Below are 21514 nucleotides of genomic sequence, written 5' to 3'. Positions count from 1 at the left end.
CCCTAGCCAAAGGCTTATAGTCACATAGTCCCTCTGCTTCAAACATTTCTGCAACTGTAGTAAGGATGTTCTGACTTTCCTGGTGCCTTTGGTCTTCGTAAAGGAGTGACTAAGGAAATGGACAGTGGAATGTCTGCCTGGCTCTGTATTTCTGTTCTGCCACTTTTACCAGCATGGTGACCATGAGCAGGTCATTTAACATTTCTGTGCTTCAGTTTCCAATAAAACAAAAGTAACAGTGGTACAGCAGCCCTCATAGGCTTCTTCTGAGGCTCAAATGTGTTAGTATTTATAAAGTGCTCAGAGAGGTGAGTGTAAACACAATGTAAATGTTTAAGTAAAATTTATAAAAGGCTTATTACTCTGTAGCAGGCTAGAATTTGTGATTTCAACTATCTTTGACCGAAGTCCTGCTATAACATTGTTTTGCATACCATGTCGATTGGTACCCTAAAAGTAGGGTGACCAGCTGCCTCAGTTTGCCTGAGACTGCAGGGTTTCCTGGGACACAGGACTCTTAGCACTAAACCCAGGAAAGTCCCAGGCAAACCTGATGGTCGGTCACCCTTCAAAATCTGATTCAGCATGTTGACAAGAAGAGGTAGAATCTTTAAAACAATTCTTTGTGGACTTTGAGCCATACTTCTCTCTTGCTCAGGCCTATTTCCACATCTGAAAGTATACTATCACTTCTAATAAAGCTTTTCTTTTCTGGTGAAAAAAAAATAATTCTTTGTACTTACCTAAATATGAGAGGGAGGGAGGGAGGGAGAGAGAGAGAGAGAGAGAAGAGAAGAGAAGAGAAGAGAAGAGAAGAGAAGAGAAGAGAAGAGAAGAGAAGAGAAGAGAAGAAAGAGAGAAGAGAGAAGAGAGAAGAGAGAAGAGAAGAGAACACATATGTATTGCCAAGAATTAAGAACTGTGCTTGGGACCGAGGCCCGTTAGGAAGTGTATCTTCGTTACCAGTGAGGAAAGAATAAGGTGAATTGGGTATGTGCTTTACAAGGCCCCACTGTGTCCCTCGTTCCACCATGTACCTCCCCACAAGGCAGGAAGGCCAGAGGGCCAAGAAGACATGTCAACTCAGAACCCAAACATCCTTTCTCTATCACTCTTGGGATATGAGGACTCTAGAACCCCTGTCTGTATAGTTCTGAGGCCTCTTCCAGGACCCATGTAGATGCTTTTTGGGTCTCTTCCCCCAAGCGCGAGCCATGCTGTTGGTGAACCTGTCCTAAATCAAAATCATCAGCCAGTATAGATAGTTGTTTCTGGGAGACATAGAGGCTGCTTGGATGTACTGAATGCTGTGTCTGCACATTTGAACTGAGCATAGTGCAGGACAGAGCAGGGGGTGGGAGAGGGAAGGGGCAGGGTGGAGTTTGTGGGGGCCTTGAGCCAGAGACTGGTTTCTCTAAAGAGCCTGGAGAATTTGAAATTCAAATTTGGCCTTTCGGTTTGTCACGAAGGTATATTGGTCAAAGGAGGAGCACAGAACCAATTTTATTTAACAGCGCATTAGCTTGATTGATAGCTTCTAAGTGTTTATATGTGTGATATGCAGACTCTTCCTTCAGTCTTTGCAAATGTTACGGACAGGCCCATTAGCATGAACATCCTCCCATGGTGAGGGCTAAACTGCCATTCCTCGGAAGGAACTTACATCATGGTCTGGGCCTCCTGGAAAAATTCATCTTCTGACATGGAGCCCTCCTTGATCATCTTAATGGCAACATCATACTGCCCTTTCCACTTGCCCAGATGGACCACTCCAAACTGGCCACTTCCCAGCTCCTTCAACAGCGTAATCTCTTCTCTTTTCAGTTCCCAGATTCCTAATAAGGTAAGACAGACACTCTTTAGGATGAGAATAGAAAGCTTTGGGACTAACAGCTTCTTCCCAAGTGATTTCGTCTCCAAAGGGAGTTTCACATTGATAATATGAAGAAGAGCAAGACTTTTTATTTTAAGTTGATCACTTAAAAAAAAAAAAAAACCCCTTGGTGACGTGGTCTTATAACCTATTAAGCCACATGATAATGCCGCTAGGACAATATTGTTCTTGAAGCAGCTACAGTTATTGATAGGAAAGCTCAGAGTATAAACGCTTTGCCAACCAGAGGCATCTTAGATGTGGTGGCAAAATGTGCTTGATGCCCTTTAGCTTGGTAAAATATCATTATGTTTTCTCATAAAACAAATTGTGATCTGGATGGATGTTATTATCTCAAATACACAAGATGATTGGGTCTAACGAGAGGAAGGATTTTGACACTCTTTTTGGTAATGCTGGGGAGATAACAGAGTTAATTTGGGAGGACAGAAAAGGCTTTTGTTTTTTATTATTTGTTTTTAGAAAATGAATAAATATATTAGAGCTGAAGCCCTCCCTGACACAATCTGAATAGGGACTGCCTTCCTGTCTTCCCTCTTTTTTTCAGTAAATTAACCATATATGCATATTTTAACCAAAAATGGTGGGAAATAGATCTTAAGAGACCAAGGGTGTATTCATACCACTTCCCAAGGACACGGAGATGGGAACCTTGTTGGCCTTGGTTGACACGGGGTGGCGGAGTCGCGTGATCATGCCTGCAATGGAACCAGCATCATAGCAATACATCATCATATCATAGCACATCCCATCCCATCCCATCACATTGGTTCACACCTCTGCTTATGTTCTCTCCAAAGTGGCTGAACAAGCAGAGTTCATGATGTTGAGGTGCAGAGGGAGAATCCATTCTGACCGTAACCATCCTGTACTTGTATCAATTTGCCTGACTTGACTAGCTCAACGTAAAGCAAAAATTAAAGAGTAAAACCACTTTGTGTGACTTTTGAAAATCACATCAAAGTTAGTTGCTTGATGGAATCTTTCATTTAAAAAATTTTCCATTTTTATTTTGCTATCTTTTTATAGTCGTATATTTAAATACGTATACACACAGCACATACAGTTGGTAAAGAATCCCAATAGTACAGAAGGATACAAAATAAAAAGTAAACCACTTGCATTTTTAAAAATTAAACCTATTACTAAATTGCATTAATGGTCAAGTCATTTTAAATGTTTACATTATGTCATGGTAAAGCTGGGTTAAAATAATCAAGGTCTTTATACCAGCTCATTCAAAAAAAAAAAGTTTCTTGCTTTAAATGTGTGACATTTTCCAAGTCCTGGGAACTATCACATGTGACCTTTTTCTCTCCTTCATCTTTCTGTATTATTTATTTCCTTTTTATATGAGTGGTATCCAAATGTTTTAAATCGTGCACTTTTAATTGGCAAAAAATTTAGTGCACTCTTCCAAAATATATACATGTACAATTGCTGCTGTATTGATATAGTATATGAATCCTAAAATGTAGTCACAAAGAGAAAACATAAGAGGATTAGGTTTAAAAAAAAACAAATAGAAATAAACATTTTACTATTTTTTTCTTTGTGGAGTTGCTTGTGCATTCTCTGGAGTGGAGTCATTCCACTTGGAGATGTCTTTCCAAGGTGCTACAGGTTAAACTAAACAATTATGAAATTGGGACGAAGGAAAAATACAAGTAGGAACCAAAATCAAAGCCAGGAGTGAGGCCATTTCACTTATGTGCACGTAGTCAGCTTAGGTAGAGTTGCGCGGATCAGACACTGAGCCCCTAGCTTATTTTTTCTCACTCTTGGAATTCATCCAGTCACTGCTTGTAAGTGGCACTAGTCTAGAAAAGACACTTAGGGTGGCTTTCTTTATTTTTTTAAAACTTTTTTCCTACATTTAGTGAGACATTATTGACATGTAACCTATATAACTTTAAGGTGTACAACATGATGAAGCGATACGTGTATGCAAAATGCTTACTGTAATGAGATGAGTTAATATTTCCATAAGGAGGGATTTCTATACACATTTTTGCCAATTAGGCAAAGTTTAAAAAGAGAAATAGTACCCAGTGTTGGTGAGGATGAAGGAACTTGCTCTTGGTGGGAAGGTACATTTCTGAAAAGCATTTGACAATGTCAAAATTTTAAATGTTCTTAACCATTATCTCAGGAAAGCCATCTCTAGGGAATTGGGCTACAGAAACACTCAAGGAGGTGCGCAGAGCTATGTGTGCAGGACTGTGCATTGAAACAGTGATTGTGATGGGAAAACATTGTAAATGATCCTACTGCTAACCAACACAAGGTTAGGTGAATAAATTATGGGGTAATTCTATAAGAGAATTCTCAATAGACCAAACTAAGCTGTACATATTTGCATGGAAAGACTTCTAAGACACATTGAGTAAGGAAAACAAGCTGAAAATTAGTATGTGTAGAATGATCTCAGTAAAAAATACAACGTGTGTGTGTGTATATATATATAAAATGGATAATAAGTGTTAGTATCAGAATAGAAGGTAATTCTGTCAGAACAGACACCAACTTGTATATCACTGGAGAGGGAAACTCCATGGACATTTCTATAATGTTTGAATTTTGCAATCAATTTCTATAGGCAAGAAAAAACCTGCAGATATTTTGATAAAGAGAATCTCTACTTCCAAGTCACTCAACTCAATTTTTTTTTCTGACATTATAGAGTGTATAATGTTATATTCCAGGAAATGTAGTTTAAAAATTACAGTAGGCATAGGGCTTGAGAGTATTTTTTTTTCTTACTTTCATGTTTCTTCATATAATTAAGAATATTAGAAGTATCAATAGTATCCAAGAAAATTGATATTTATCAGCAAAGATCCATAAAAGAAACAGTGAAATAAATTACCTGCTGAATTGTGTTGATGATAGTGAATAAGCTTTGGAATGTCATCAAAACAGTAGTTTTCTGCCAGGTACAATTTGTTCTCAGCATTTGTATGCACGTGATAATGTTTGACGGTTCCTTTCTTATCACTAGTAAGGAAAAAAGAATGTGAGAATGTTTTAAACAATTGAAGCTTGATTAAACAATGGTTAAATAATTTGGCGCATTTGCAAATTTTGGAGAGGGAAGTCAGGGAAGTTTTCGCATTCTTGCCATCTGGTGTTTTCTGGAGATATCCATGACAGTCAGTAATTATGGAAGAGGGCTCCTCTCTGAATTCAGCTTATCTTTTGTGCACATATAGAATTCATGTACAATAAAATTCCAACTTTCTAGACTGTTCTTAGTATATATAAAGCTGGAACATTCCTCTGGTGACTGAGAGCCCTGTAGTTCTTCAGGATGATTATTCTGAACATTAGTTCCTTTTCAGAATGATAATGAAGATTAAAATATGGGAGGCAAAGGTGATTAGGGGTGGGTGTTCTCACCCAGGGCGTTGGTAGGAGGTTCTCTGGGGTGCGGAGAAGGCAGGATAGAGGGGGTGGGGCTGTCCTTTAATCTGTCATATGAACTTGCACCTTTCCACATAAAACATTTTTTTTTCTTTTGCTCTACATTTAGAAAATAGTGATGAATTGATGCACATTGATTTAGGTTAATCAAGAATAATATGCTTGTCTTAGATATGAGAGTATGGCACAGTGGTCAAGAATTGGGCTTTGAGTCCAGTTCTACTGCTTGCTAGATACCTCATTTGGTTGTGTGTGTGGGGGGGGGGTGGGAAGGAGGGAGGGAGGGAGGGAGAGGGAATTTGTACTGTGCTTGGCACATAAAACACTTAATAAATTGCTGTTGCTGTAATGGCAGCTTAGTTAAAATTGCAATTATGAAAGGAAGGGGCGCTATCTTGTTGCAAATGGCTAATCAGCTCTTGGTCTCAGCACGAAGTTCACTCAAGCAAGCCATTAATGCTGTTTCATAACACAAGGCTTCTGTACTCATCGATTTGGATTTTTTTTTTTTATTCCTTATCCATTTGCTGATTTTTCTACCTGGCCACCCTCAAAAATGAATCTGGTGTCAAGAAGTTTGACTAGAACTTCTGATATCAGGTTTGGCTGAAACTGCAGGGACAGAGGGCCACAGAGCTTTTTATATTTAATGAACCAAGTCTTCTCTCAGTTCTTACGGGGCTGGATTCAGCCAGCATCTAGATATGCAGCCTAGCACATGAGACGCACTGGGGATGTGGCTTCTGGCATTAGAAAATGCCAGGTGACTGATTAGAGTATATCCTATTCAAATCAGAGGTAGATACGCTATTTAAAAAGTCTCAAAATAACTTTTTACTCACTTAATTAATACAAAAATACATATATGCACCACAGGGCAGGGCACATGGAAAAGGTACCAGGGCAGAAGATCATTCACTCCAACCATTAAAAGTGCATTGCACACATAAAATATATATATATATATCTTTTTCAAATGGTCCTAATCAAGATTTGGCCAGATTCTTATTCCAAAATATTGGAGGTTTCAGTGTAGACACAGGAGTGTTGTTGAAGGAACATAAACTTGGCTGTTGAAAATCCAGATTCAAGTTAGTTAGTTATTAATTTTGTGGGTGGGTCTTCATCAGCTCTCTTTGAACTTCAACCCCCTCATTTGTAAAAGAAAAACAACTTTCTATTTGCTTCTCAGGATAATTAGAATGAACAAAAGAGCTAACAGCTAATGCGAGGGTGGCTTGTAAAACTCTGGTAGGGGATCCTGACGTTGGTAACGTTTACTGGTTGACTCTCATGCGATGACTGTGGGGTCTTGTGTGCTCAAATGTTCAAATAGGGGTAGTGGAGCAGGTAGAATTACTGTCTCCCAACAACAACAATAGTAATTGCTATTAATTTATTAAGTGCCTACTGTGTGTCAGGTACTGTTCTGATCCAATACACAAATTCACTTATTTTATCCATAGAACGTAATAATTGTTACTATGTCCCCTTTTCAAATGAGGAAGTTGACACACAGAGGTTAAGAAACTTGCTCAGTGTCATAAATGGTGAAGTCAGGATTTGGACCCAAAGGTGTAGCTTCAAATCAGAACTCTTAACAGTATAGAGGACAGCACCTTAGAAAGAAGCTATCGAGGCAACACAGCTACACTTATTCAACTTTCTGCTAACTCTGGTCTGATGAGAAGACACAGTAGGTTTTCCAGCTTAGCAGTTGGCAAAGGCCAAGAGGGTAGAGGCCCTAATGCTATTTCTCTTTTTCTAGGTTTAGGACTGAATTGAGGGGAATGACCTAGGATTCCTTTAACAAGCATTCACCAAGGCGTGCTGTGCCCTGGGCACTCAGCTGCTGCTTGGGATGGATGGGCTTGAGAGAATCACTTGAGAACAGCCTCTTGGAAGTAGGGGGAAAAGGCCACTACCAATGGTTGCATTCAACAGAAATATTTTGATCCAAAATTCCAGAGTTTAAAGATGGTGTCTTATCCCCAAATATGACTAAATTAGTAGCATACTCAAAGAATACACAAGAAGTTAAAATGAAATCCATTTCATACTTACCTCACAGCCTTACTAAATAAGGACACTGTGTACATTCCCACTTGGCTGGAATTTCTAACCATAAATGCTCCTTCTTTTCCCTGAAAAGGAAGGAAAATGTGAAAGGAACAGAAAATATTTTCATTATCTTTGAATATTATTTTTTCTGGTAGGTGGTAGGAAAATAGATCTTTTAGATTCACTCGAAATCTCATTGATGGCACAGATTATCCAACAGTTGATACAGAAGGGGACCTACAGTTAAGCTTTCTTACTTTCCTGACTTTATTTATTTATAGATTAATCCTGTATGCTTCAACCATTCCTCTCCAGTAGATTTTTAACCCTCTCTGATAATTTTCTCTTTTATATTTGTGCAAGCCTAATGTTTAAATCTTTCAGAAAGAAAATTTAAAACCACATATCATATCATACTCATGGAAGAGTTTTTAGAAAACCAAAGGTACAGAACAAATTATTAAAGTTCTGTGTTCAACTTGTCTTCCTTAATGTCTTTTTAAAATCTTTCTTAATATGTCGTGCTAATTCTAAGCAGATCCAGATTCAAAAAGAGCATATAATGAATTATGAATGGAGGAAAACACTGAGTTAGTTAGGGAAGTCATCACATGTTCACTAATACACCTCAAAGAGATAATTGGTTTGTTTTATTAGGTCGAACTATATCAAAGTGTCATTGTGTAGGCCAAAAGAGTTTGCTATTGATAATTTTATACCAATTAATAACAAAGTCAAGTAGATTTATTCCCTAGTGCATCTAATTTATTCTGGTTTAGGTGCCAGCAAGCAACGACAGAGCTGAGGTAGACCGTTTACATAGATGGCCCCAATAAATCACCTGTCCGTAATCGTGCCCTGTGTAGTCAGTCAGTCCCCTCTTACATTTACTCTGGGCTGGGCCATGTGACTTGCTTTGGCTAATGGGACATTAGCAAACATGATAAAAGCAGGGACTCCATAACTGCTTGCACTGAACTTTAGAGTTCATTGTCTTCACCCCTTGCCTTGATACTACACTTGACCTTAAGCCAAAAATCCGAGAAGCGATTCAACCCTTGCCTTGAGATGATCATGTTGTGAGAAAGCCCAAGTTAGCCCCATGGAAAAGGATGATGGCACCCAGTTGACTGACTACATCCGCCAGCTAAATGCAGCCACGTGAGTGGTCCTAAGCAAAATCCGAAGGAGAACTGCTGGGCCAGCTGACTCACAGAATTGTGAGAAATCATAAATCTTGTTGTTTTAAGCCACTAAAATTTGAAGTGGTTTATTACCCAGCAATAGATAACAAAAAAGAGAGGAAGTGGCTATATTTGAAGGGCCTGGTAAGTCATAGGCTGGACTACCAATACCATGATGATGTAACAGTATACTTAGCAATAAGGTTTTTCTAAGAAGTTCATTACCCTCTGGGCCCAACAATAGAAAGATTCTTAGAGGGGATTCTAGAGAGTAGACTATTTACCTTTTGCCTCAGTAACTGCTCAGACTGTGACCTGGAGATGTTACCTGCAAACCAGCTGCAATACGAGAGAATTCCACATGTGAGAGTTAATAATTTTTTTGTTTGTAATTTTTAATTGCATAAGTTGTCACTTAGTTTTCTAACTTGTAAAATGAGTCATTGGCCTAGATCAGGGGTTTTCATACCTGGCTGTTCCAGAGAATTATCTGAGGAGCTTTACAAAAATATAGATTCTTGAGTCTCCATCACACAATTATGATTCTGGCATGGGGTCTGCATATCTGTATTTTTAAATAGGCTGGCATTTAGGAACCTTTGGCTTCCTTCTAAGTCATCTCTAAATTCTCCTACATTTCACCATTTTGAGTGAGAGCCAGAGATTAGATCAATGAAGTTTATTCCAGTGGGTAAATTGGAGTTGTCAAGGATGAAAGTTTCTTTGTTTCAACCTTAGAATTTTCTTTTAATGAGCCAATGGAAACATGCATTATAGCATCTATTTTCAAAGCAAATGCTTTCAAAAAAATATTTTTATTTGCAGGAGAGCAATAGATAAGCATCTATGGTTATGTTAAGGTAGGGACAGTTGTAGTGAACTGAGAAAAAGATGATGTGAGACAGCTAGGTATAATCTTTATCTATCTATCTATCTATCTTTCTATCTATCTATTTATTTATTTTTACACCTACAGCACCTGGTCTTCCTAGGTGGTCTACCATCCAAGTACTAACCAGGCCTGACCCTGCTTAGCTTCCGAGATCAGACAGGATCAGGTGTGTTCAGGGTGGCATGGCCGTAGACTATCATCTTTAAATACAGCCATTTTTTATTAAGTTAGCCAAGAACATCACATTTTACTTTTCCTGGGAAGCTCAACAGGTCACAGAGCTATTTCTCATGTGAGGTCAACGACGTCTGTAGCCTTTGGGTTTGGGTCAAAATATCATTCTAAGGAAATGAACAGGTTGGGAGGCAGGATGGGGCATGGGTTTGGGGGCTTGGGAGGATCCTCTGGATAGAAGATAACACCTGAGGAGGAAAGAAGTATGCGAGGAGGGTGAGGGTGATTTAGATGTGAGGGGGGCAGTTCAATGAAGTGGAAAGAGCCTTAGATGTGCCAGTTTGGAGTTCTGGTTTCTAGATATACAGAGATTCTTGCATGGCTTCGGACAGGCCGTTTAGTCTCTTTTAACCATGGAATTCTGCATTTGTAAAATTAGGCTTAAACTTGATAAGTTTGAAAGTCTCTTCTAACTCTAGTCTTATAGATGCTATATAATTAACACTTGAGATATCAATTCTTATTAGTTAATATTTTAAGCTAATCATAGCTAATCAAAATACTCTTCAGAGAATATGATCCAGGATACAAGCCTATGGGTTATAGAAAAAAGAGATGATCAGAAATAAGGAGAAAGGCCTGGAGAGGTGAGGTGAGATTGTGTGTAACCCCCTCCCCTCCCCCGCACACGCGCGCGCACACACACACACACACACACACACACAAACAAACATTGTGTTTGTATCATAATTTTGTTGAGACCTGGCTCTGTTTGTTTTGAAAAATATTTCAGCATTTCAATGTCAGAGTAGCAGAGGCTTAGGCCTAGTCCTAACACATAATTTTCCATTGGTGCCTCATTCTTTAATGGAATAGAGTAGAGTTGCACATGAATTTATGGCCATAAAACAGATGCTTCAGCTACAATGATAGAGGAGGAAGCCGGAGGCACCAAGCATGGTATGTGGAGGCTGAGCTTCAGATCATGTAGCCCTCTGGTCCTGACCTCTTTGATTTTAAGAAGGTGGGTCTTTCTTGGTCATTTTCCCCAATGCACAGCTCTCACATACCATTGAAATCTAGAAATGATGGATTCACAGACTGTCCATATGGTCAGATCTGGGTTTTCAGAACCAAAGAAAGATTTCCAGTTCATCTAAATGCTAAAGACTAAAATCCATGATTAGGTGTTCACTCCTGTTGGTTTAAGTCATTGTTATTAAAGTGTAATTCTTTTCGGATAATTTTGGTGCTGCTCTGAGTCTTTTATGTCTTCGTCCTAAGGGTTGGTGTTGGGGAAGAAGGTAGGGCTAAAGGGAAGCTAGAGGGTGGTGAAGGGACCACGCGGCAGAAGGGTGGAAGGTACAACACGTCTATATCAATGTGACAGGTATGCCTAAGGGCCGGGCTGTGTTAGAAAGAAGAGGAAGAATCAAAACAGAAACATGTTAAAAGCGAGAGCTTTATAAAAGCTTTCATCACACTTAGAGACAATGAATTAATAACAACATTCATACAACAACAGAACTAGAAATACGCATCATCCTAGTGTTCAAGCAAATGGTTGCTGTCAGGTAACAGGTGTCTGAGAGGTGCAGTATGCCCTACTGCTCCCACCTCTCCTTAATACCAACTTCAGGAGATTTATTCATCCTTGTTTGTAGAATGATACCATCTTAGATGTTGGAAAGGACCTTAACAGCCACTTAGACCAGCCTGTGTCAGAACAGTTGGGCTGATCACACATTCTTATTTGCCTAGAAGAGTCCAGTTTATGTCTCGTGTCCAGGTGTAATATTTCATAGCACACTCTTTCTCTAAAGTGTCGTAATTTGTATGTTAAATGCTAGGGTCACCCTAGGAACAGAAATCTCTCAACATAAATGCTGTCATGTTCAAGGCTCAGTTATGCTCTCTTGTACAATTGCAGCATCACAAGTAAGTTAAAAAATTGGACTGAATACTAATAAATGCCTTCAAACATCACCCTGGTGAGAAGCCTTTAGGGAAGAAATAATCAGCAGAAATATCATACGCTATATCTATGAAGACAAAATAAAGTGATGGGGAAACCAAGCATATGATAAATCTAACGAATATGTGCCGTTAATTTAGATTATCCAGACTGAGAAAAAATTTTCATTAGTAACAACCCAGCTCATTGACACCCTTCATCCAGATAAATGGCCCAGAACCTCACATGAGTTTACCCATGTAATACATCCTCCTGAGCAAGTCTGAGCCATTCGTTTTAATGCTTTTAGGGAAGAATAGAATAGAAACATCTATGTCTAGTTTTAGAGGAACACAGAAGGCTTTAAAAACTCACTCATAGTCATCCAGGTTTTCCTCTTCTTCAGATGAACTTGCCTCAGGTAATCCCCTGAAGAAGAGAAGCAACAACAGAAATACAAAAACCACCAAGAAATAATGCAAATATCTAGCAGTGTGATATCACATCCCACCCTGCTTTCATCCTGTATGTAAAATTTAGGTGTTAGGCTTCCCTTTTTGCACTTGGGAAGGTATCAGCAAAGTGAAGAGAGAATCACTCAAAAGTTACGTTCATTTCCAGTTTTATGAGAAACTGGCTGTTTGATAAAAGAAGTTCTCAAGAGGCCCCCAAGAATGTGGATTTCTCTGAGTGTCTCAGAAGACTGGGCTCATGAAATAGATGAAAATGCCATCAGGGACAGCTGTAGAATAAAGTTTAAAAAATTTCGGGTTGTATATAGTTATTCTTAGAGTGATTCGACTCTAGGTTGTTTTTCCTCCTGCTAGAGGTGCCTGAGCTAGGTATATTAATGTCCATGCTAACACCAGTGTATGTCACAAATGATGGGTAGGAAAAGTCAGTGTGAGGAAAATATTAACCCACAAGTCATCAATTCAGACCAACTTAAAGGTTCAGAAAAGCAAACTACACGGATTTTTGGGTTTTATGTTTACTTTAAACGTAAAGTCTAGTTGCAAAATTATTGCAAATTTGGTTAGTTTTCCTGCAAATGGAAGCAAATCCCGGATGTGAAGGACTATCTGAATTCCATATACCATGACATCTTTGATGTGCTGTGATTCGCATTTCTTTCTCTTTGGTTACTGCAGGCAAAATCTTCACTGCTACAAAAAAAAAAAAAAGATATCTTTTGTAAATTTATGTTTATTTACAAAGGTTAAATGCCAAAAGTAATTTTGCTAGATATGTTCTAACTTTACACAACATTTTGACCCATACATCTCACTTGGTTTGAAATTTAAGCTAATGAGTCATTTTCACATTTTCATCTTTGCAGGGACCTCGACACTAAGCAGTGGTTTGACAGTATCCCTAAACAAAAGGGAACTGTTAATGGCTCATAATAACCTCAAACAGTAGAAGACTCGGATTAATAAATCAGCCTGATTGGGTTTGTCTCGATTTTCTTACAGATACGTCAGCATTCTGTCACTTATATTTTAAAACAATTAATTTTCTTCTTTACTGTTGTGATTGCAGTTAAGATCTTGAAAACACTGAATTTTCAACTCCACGTAAGCACAGATGGATCGACAAAATTTTCATCATCCTTTGCCATCCATCATTTTCTCTTTCCTTTTGGGTGTTGAGCAGAGCGTGAGGAAGTGCCTACCTCTCCAAATTCAAAGGCTGTTTTATTTGGAATGTAGGTAGGACCTATTTCCTGTTTGCCTTCCTATCTCAGGCTCTTATTCAAAACAACACTTCACAACGACAAGCTTCCTTAATAAGTAAATGCTCTCTAGCTCCCTTTCCAGGGGTGCCTCCCTCTCCACCTTCCCAAAGAGCCTTGCTCACTCACAGAGCTTTTATACTTCAACGCTTCACAAGAAAACTCTTATTTAAAAATGCTAAAAAATTATTTAGCCTGTTGTTTCTTAGAACATATGGAGAATGGCCATGAATAGCGCATTAGGTTTCTCTATATAATGGAATACTATGTCAACATTCGAACCAGGCGAATTGTACAAGGTGGATGTACTTCACAATGGAAAACTGTGTGCTTAAAAAATGACTAAGATGGTAAATTCTGTTGTTTTGCGACATTTAAAATTAAATAATTCAGTGTATGCTCAGGTATTGAAATGAAGAAAATGTCCAAGAAATTAAGAGAAAACAGCAAGTGCCAAAGAAGGCCGTGTGGTCTTTAAGAATACCGATTTTTAAGTTCTCTAGATGTGTAAAATGAAAACATTTTAGAGGCATGTACACTGAAAATTCTACACTATTCAAATGCTTTAACAGGAGCACAAATTATTTTACTACTCGGAAAAAATAAAGCTTAAAAAGCAGCTCAGCGAAGATAGTATAAATGACAGAAAGTTGATAAGAAATATTATCTACTTATATGAGCTGAGAATCATGGCTGTATTTTTAAATTATCAGCTCCATGAGGACCTTTTAGCAATTATAACAATGCACTCACATGGTGTAATGCTGCTCAAGCTAAGAAGTGATTAATCAACGCTTTGTCCAGATAAATAGCTTTCTGAAGTTCTAGGGGAAAATCTAGAATCAGGATTAAATATTGGATGCAAAATCTAAGAGGGGTGTCAAAAAATTCAGTAGTCAAGATAAATCATGTTTTAATAAAATATTTTAAAAGTAAAAATGTATGCAAAAATCCGTGATAAAAAATATGATCATTTTAAATAAAGATAGGATCTGTGAGTCGATAGCTCTTCAGCAACCCCATGCGAATCAATAGTGCTGCTGCTTATTTGAATACTGGTCAGTTGCCTTCACTGCATACCTCCCTCAATGAATCACTGGGGCTTCTGGAAGGGAGGGGACCTGGCGCAAAAGTGACATGTCATCTCTCCACCTTGGATCTGAGCTTATCTACTGTCTCCTTCCACAAGAACACTGGCTGCCAGCGAATTAACCCCTGCTCTCAGCCACCAGCTGTAGATTAATCCACTTGGATTCTAGCTCCACTTTGGGAAGAAAGGTATCACAGCTTGTTATGCTGAACAAGACAGCAAGAATACACCTACATTCTTTCAAGTTCCATACAGCCCTGTGGCTGTATCGTTAGTACAGTTAGGCATTTGCTTTAGGTAAAAAGGGACGAGGATGGAAAGAATAAAAGAATGAGAGGACAAAGGAGAAAACAAAGAAAAGAAAAGAAATACTTGGTGAGTTAGAAAGATGCTCTGCATCCATCATGGGAAAGACATTGCTGGAGGGATGCTAATAACTGGGTGAGAAGATGTCAGGCAATGAACAGCATGATGGGAAGGAAGAATGAGGCAGCAAATAAGAAACGATGGTCACCCGACTCTTTCTCATATTGTCCTCTCGCTATTCAATTCCATATTTATTGAGCATCAAGTGTGGGGCCCTCTTGGTGACAGACCCCAGAGATATACACGATTTAGTTACTGCCTTCAAAGTAGTTTCAGTTTTGGCTTTATGCTTTTTTAGGCCGTATACTCTGCTCAACACCCAAAATGAAATACAAGGAGGCTAATGTCAGGAGAGGCGGAGGCGTGCATCCCGAGAAGGCAAGCCACACCTTGCTTCAAATGCTACTTGTCATTTGGCCAGTGATGCCAAAGCACATCACAAAAGTCAGCCCATTCTAAGCTCTCTCGTATAAAGGATACGTTTTAAAGATTTGGAGTTCTGGAATGTGAGATTATTTGGAGGAAAGGGGGTGAGAAAATAGGGAATAAAATGCTGGAGTATTCCTCAGATCATTAAATTGGATAGTCTAAATGGAAACACCATGCTGCTCACTCCCAGTGGGGCTGCTGCTTCTGGCTTCTGGCTTAAGCGCTGAACGTTTTCTGAGAGGACAGCCCTGTCTTAGCTAAGACCTGCGTCAGGGGCCTTGATTCCGAGGTCCGAGGCAGTGGGGCGATGTCTATCCTACACGCTGGGCAGCCAGACAAAAAGCTGAGTTTTACCTTTTCAGTTTTCTCACTTGCCGCCAGTCAGGGCATTCTTCTCTTGGAATATACTGCATATTGACATTTGGCTGTGAGCTATAGTTTTTCTTTGAGTCACTGTCATGGGCTAGAGTGGTACTTGAAGATGGTTCATTCATTTTGAAAACAGGAACTGCTCGAGGAATCTTCAGCTTTGGAAGACAAGAGATTTTAATATATCACAGTGAGGCACAGATTCATGTACTGGTAACCAGCAAGCAAAGTATATTAACTCTTAAAATAGAAGGAAGAGAAGGAAGGAAGAGAAGGGGGAGGGGTGGGCGAGGGAGTGGGTGAGAGGGAGAGTGGGAGGAAGAGGGAAAGAAGGGGTATTACTAAGCATTCGCAAAGATTTGGAGCAACCGGAACTCTCCTACTTTTCTGGTTGGAGTATGAAGTGGTAAGCTGTTTACAGAATCCGCTAAAGCTGGATGTGCACATACCTTATGATCTAGAAATTCTATATACAAACCCAACAGTGAAATAAAAAGACATGTAAAAGAATGTTCATAGCAGGATTATTTCAAATAGATGAAAAGTGGAGGCTACTTAAATGCCTGTTAAAAGGTTAAAACAGTAAACATATTGTGGTTGTAGTAGGTTAAATAATGAATGGTAAAAGGGACTTTGCAGATGTGATTATGTTAAAGATCTTGTGATGGGGAGATTATTCCGGATTATCGGAGTAGGCCCGATGTAATCAAAAGGGCCCTTAGAAGAAGGAGACAGGAAGTTCAGAGATTAGGGAGAAGATGAAAGAATGAAAGCAGAGATCAGAGAGGAAAGATGCTACTTTGCTGGCCCTGAAGAAGGAGGAAGGGGCCAGGAACCAAGAAATGTAGGTAGCCTCTAGAAGTTGCAAAAGGCAAGGACATAGATTTTCCCAAAGTCCCCAAAAGGAACACAGTGATGTAGACCCATTTTAGACTTCTGATCTTCGAAACTGAGAATAAATTCCTGTCGCTTTAAGTCACTAAATTTGTAGTAATTTGTTACAGCAGCAATAAGAAACTAATACAGTGGTATATTCACACATTGGAATGCTATACAGCAATGAGAATAAAGTATAACCAGATACTAAAAAATGGGCAAATCCCATAAAGTGAACCAAAGAAGCCAGACAATAAACGACTATATACTTCATGATTCCGCTTATACAGATATGTTCAGTTTGTGAAAATTCATCAAAGCTGACCACTTAGGACTTGTACACTTTTCTAAGTACATGTTATACTTCAATTAAAAAGTCACATCAAACACATATAAGTGCTGAAGTTATTTTTTTCACACGGTATTTGACTTTTTTTTCCAGGGATTAACATCCCAGAAAAGTTAGTTATGCAGAACGCTGCTATTTATGAGCTGCGGGGTGGTTCTCTCCAAAGATAAATACAGTGGAAAGTTCCCCAATAGGAAGTCTGAACAGAACAGCTAGAAAGCAAATTTTTATTTTCCTAGCTCAGTGAAATAAGTCCTCTCTTGAATGCTCCTGTGAAAACAAGGCAAAGGAAAACATACTTTTCCTGATACTCTCTCTGATCCCTGATCCCTTAGGGCAATTTATAATCAAAACAGTCCTTGGCCACCGATTCGCCTCACTGATAATTTTTAACACATTTCCCAAAGAATTCCTTGCTGGAGACTTGATAACATGTTTTTTGGCTCCTAAATTATTCCCTGCCCTTAGATTTATTTAAAACAAACTTTATTGTAGTATAATTTACATAACATAAAATTCACCCTTTATAAGTATAGAATTCAGTGACTTTTACTAAATTTATCAAGTTGGCCAACCATCACCATAATCTAGTCTGGACACATTTCTATCATCCCTGTAAGATCCCTCATGCCCATTTTTAGCCAGTTCCTATTCCCATCCCGGCTTCAGGCAGCCACTACTGGACCTTTTGTCCTAACAGATTTGCCTTATAGATTAGTCTGGACATTGTGCTTAGGTGTTTTATGGGGCCATGATTGTCAAGCTTTGGGACTGGAGCATATAGGCAAACAAAAAGAACATTATCTCTGATAATGAAATAAAACCCTAAATCTTAATAATTGTATTTTTTTCCTAGGGTTGCCATAACAAATTAGTACACATTTGGTGGACTAAAACAACAGAAATTAAATTCTCTCACAGTTCTGGACACCAGAAGTCCAAAATCAAGGTTTCAGCAGGGCCCTACAGCCTTTAAAAAGTGCCAAGGGAGAATCTTGGCTTGCTTCTTCTAGCTTCTGGTAGTTCTAGGCATTCTTTTGCTTAATGGCAGCATGATTCCAATCACTGCCTAGGCTTTTAAATGGTCTTCTCTGTGTGTATCTGTCCTCTCATCTTCTCGTAAGGACACCATTTGTAAGATTTATGGCCCATCCTAATCCAGTACGATCTCAACTCAGTCCTTAACTAATGACATGTGCAAAGACCCTATTTCCAAATAAGGTTACATCCTGAGTGAACATGAAATTTGGTGGACACAATTCAACCTATTATAATAGATTTATTTTTATTGGTTCACCAAAAAAATATTGTTTTTACTTAGAAGTGCGTGTGAATGTGTGTAACTGAAAATAAATACCCAAGATACCATAGAGCTGATGGATGGATAGAGATGCTCCCTTTATATCAAGTGAGCTTCCAGGAAACTACTGGGAGGCCATTTTATGTGTCTCCTGGCATTGGAGGAGGCTGATAACCTGCCTGGGAAGGCTAAGAGGAGGAAGCTGTAGCTATGAACCTAAAAAAGCAGAGCACAAGGGTTGCAGCAGCCTTGTACTACGAGAGCAAGCCACATACAGTTGTATTAACCAAAATAGTCAAGGTTTTGTTTATTTTCCTGGAGGCCAACTCTACCCTTGGGAGAGGGTTGGCTGGGAGCCATCTTGAAAGGAAGTCTGTTCAAGATTGGTGAATTGCCCCAGCAGTAAAATTGGGCCAGAGACCCAAAAGTTAAGGGTCAAAATATTTCTTCTGTCATATACTACATTTGGATGTGCGTCCCAGTGGGAAATCCATGAAAGTCTTCCATAAGATAAAGAATCAGCATTGGAAAACTGCCTCACCCAGAAGCCACCACTACTAAATCATGATGGGACCAACCACATATGACTGTTTCTTTTTTATTAGACCTGCTCTTCCTGGACCCCAACTCTGAAAGGGTCAGAAAATCGCAGGACCCCTCTCTCAAAGCAGGCTTCCCTCTGATGCAGACTTGAGCGAGGCAAAGGGGAAAAGTTTTAACTTGGAAAGATGTTTGGATGTGTGTGATTATGACATTAAATGGGACAATTTATTTATGTATGTATGTATTTATTTATTTATAATCGAGTTTATTGGGGTAACAGTGGTTAATACAATTATATACTTTTCAGGTGTACATTATCATTTGACATCTGTATATTCTATCGTGTGTTTACCACCCAAAGTCCAGTTTCCTTCAGCTACCATATATTCGAGCCCCTTTACCCACTTCATTTTTCCCTCTACCCGCCTATATTTGACTAAATAGGACAATTTAGAGGCTATTTTCATGACTACTAGTAATTGGGGAAATTTATGTCATCTGAGAGTGACTAGAAAATTTATGGAATTTCCCTGAGATTCCATTCTGGGACAGAGAATAAAGCCCACAAGTGGTTTTGAAGGGATAATAAAGAGAAAGAATAATGTTTTCTGCTATTGCCCTGTGGGGTCCCATTCCTTCACTAGGAGACTAATATGAGGCAGTCTTGGCCATGCCAGTGGTAGGAGACTAATGACAGCTAGTAACAGCTGCTTGTTATGTGTGATGCCATCTTAAGAATTTCTGTCACATGTACTCATTTTTAGTGATTATATGTATATAGGGTAGAAAGAGGCCCAGTTATAAAATGGTTCCGTATTTGAATTATTATTTGATACTGCCATTGCTATTGGTGATACATCACAGGTTTTTCTCTCTTTGCCGAGCAGTCTGAATGAAACCCATATTTTCTAGTCTCGAATCTGACAACTTGGTTTATTTAATATATCTTGACTAGAAAAAGTTTAGATGTTGACTTACCACTCTGTCTGGGAAGGGGGGGGCTCTGTGTTTCTCTTCCTTTGTTGCAATGTGCAGATCAGCATCTGAAAAGTAAAACTAGTTTATAGCGGGAGGAACTTTAAATAGAACAAAGCAAAACATCCAGTGTTATGAATCAAAAGAAAAAACTAGCTCGCGTTAGCAACCCTCCAGACTAAATGAATTTAGACACGGTGTCTAGAATGATTCTGTCGCTTTCCTGTATAACATCAACTCAAACGCCACTCCTCCACCATTGATATCAATATCTTCCCTGAAAATTTCAAGTTCCTCTAAATCCTAAAAGCTGTTAATTTATACATTTCCACCTAGTATTTGAGTAGCATATACCTAATCCTTTGTATAGTACCTATGACCCTAGGATTCAGAATCCATGTCTGATTCATCTTTGATCGGCTCATACAAGATGCTTATAAATAGCTGATTGATTAGTGAACAAACGTATGCTCTGCTTTTTTCCCCCTGTTATTATGATAATTGTTGGTTCTTTCTACCCATACATGTAGATTGATGTCCAGGCTGCAAATGTGAAGCCATTACATGCCGTATAAGTGGGATGGGCATATGGCTTATTGACCAAATGGGAACATTTCTGACAGTGATAGGTAGGCTTTTAATAATTATGCCAGTTCGCCAGCTGCAGAATGAGAATGCCCCAAACAAACTGGGGCATATGGTCAACTTACTTGTAGACCACCTACCCTGGAAAGAGAGTGGTCCAGGGCATTTTGGAGACAGAAGAAAGCAAAGACACTCAACTGTTTCCATTCAGTGCCTATGGGCTCCCTCATAGCTCAGCAGAGGAGGCCAAGGTAATAAATTATAGTCGGGCCTATAGCCAATATCACAGCTGCTTGTGAGCCATTACATATATTCAGTCTGTGGTTTTCTTCAGAGGCTGGCAAAGAGCTGGTGGCACCCAGGACACATGACAGGTGGCATAAAGACAGATCCTAGGAAGATAATCCCAAGGCAGTGCTCTCTCTGGCCTTTTTCCTGGGAGTTTGGGCAAGGTCAGAGCTGGAATCTGGCCTGCTGGGTAATGATGCCAGACCACAGACAGAATAATCGAGGGCAATGATTGATGTCATAAGGACACATTACTCCTCAGCCCCTCACAGTGCAGGGAAGGCCCACGTACAGTAAATTCTGTATAGTTTATCAAATCACTGTAATTCATGAACATAAGAGTAATGTGATCTAATTAATGTTAATAAATATCATTGTATAGTTTAATCGAGATGGAAAACACAATGAATATTCATTGATTTTGTTGTAAATTGACCAGGAGTGACAATCGTAATTGTCAGGTGTCGATACTGTTATGAAGTGAATTTGGATAACATTTCATGTCTTCGTGTGTTTTACAGTTTAGAAAGTGTTATCACACAACTGATTTCATTCAATTCTTTAAAGTCATTGTAATGCAAGCATATTTTTTCCAGGCTGGTAAAACTTACTAAAATAAATTCCCTTTTATTTATTGACAACTTCACGTTGTTAAACAATGATAAACTTCTAAAATATATAAAACTGCCTTATGTAAGTATCCTGGTGAAGGAATAGCTTTCAAGGGCACAAGCAGAAAATAACAAAATTCTTTCCCTCCCTTACCCCTTCAAAGCCACTCAGTGGGCTTTCTTTTCTGTCACCAAATAAAGTCTCAGGCAGATTTCCCTAGGAATATAACTCTGGATAAAATCTGATTGCACTTGAAGCCAACCCTTCACTACTTTCTCTGATGTTATTAAGAAATCAACAAATACATACGGAATGGCGATTCATTTTAAATATATCTTTTAAAACTTGCCCATCCATCATTTGTTATATATGGTGATTAAAAGTGTTACTTAAATTTTATCTTTTGACATATGTT

General features: G+C 38.9%; 1 protein-coding gene and 1 pseudogene across 1 annotated transcript in view; both read right to left on the bottom strand.

The window, feature by feature from the left end:
• BMX (BMX non-receptor tyrosine kinase) overlaps positions 1 to 21514 on the bottom strand; it is a 46415-nt gene that overhangs the window by 11922 nt on the left and 12979 nt on the right. The window contains exons 6-14 of the mRNA XM_016118957.2: positions 19618 to 19682; positions 15557 to 15729; positions 12680 to 12748; positions 11958 to 12011; positions 8847 to 8901; positions 7382 to 7461; positions 4764 to 4891; positions 2518 to 2592; positions 1664 to 1835 (exon numbers count right to left, since the gene is read on the bottom strand). Coding sequence (XP_015974443.2) covers positions 1664 to 1835; positions 2518 to 2592; positions 4764 to 4891; positions 7382 to 7461; positions 8847 to 8901; positions 11958 to 12011; positions 12680 to 12748; positions 15557 to 15729; positions 19618 to 19682 — 871 coding nt within the window. The remainder of the gene's footprint in view (positions 1 to 1663; positions 1836 to 2517; positions 2593 to 4763; positions 4892 to 7381; positions 7462 to 8846; positions 8902 to 11957; positions 12012 to 12679; positions 12749 to 15556; positions 15730 to 19617; positions 19683 to 21514) is intronic.
• Positions 9530 to 9648, bottom strand: LOC118608400 (annotated as a pseudogene).

The sequence above is a fragment of the Rousettus aegyptiacus genome, unplaced genomic scaffold (assembly GCF_014176215.1).
Source record: "Rousettus aegyptiacus isolate mRouAeg1 unplaced genomic scaffold, mRouAeg1.p scaffold_m13_p_9, whole genome shotgun sequence".
NCBI classification, from domain to species: Eukaryota; Metazoa; Chordata; class Mammalia; order Chiroptera; family Pteropodidae; genus Rousettus; species Rousettus aegyptiacus.
The sequence above is the reverse complement of the archived record's forward strand: the minus strand, read 5'-3'. Positions and strand labels throughout refer to the sequence as shown.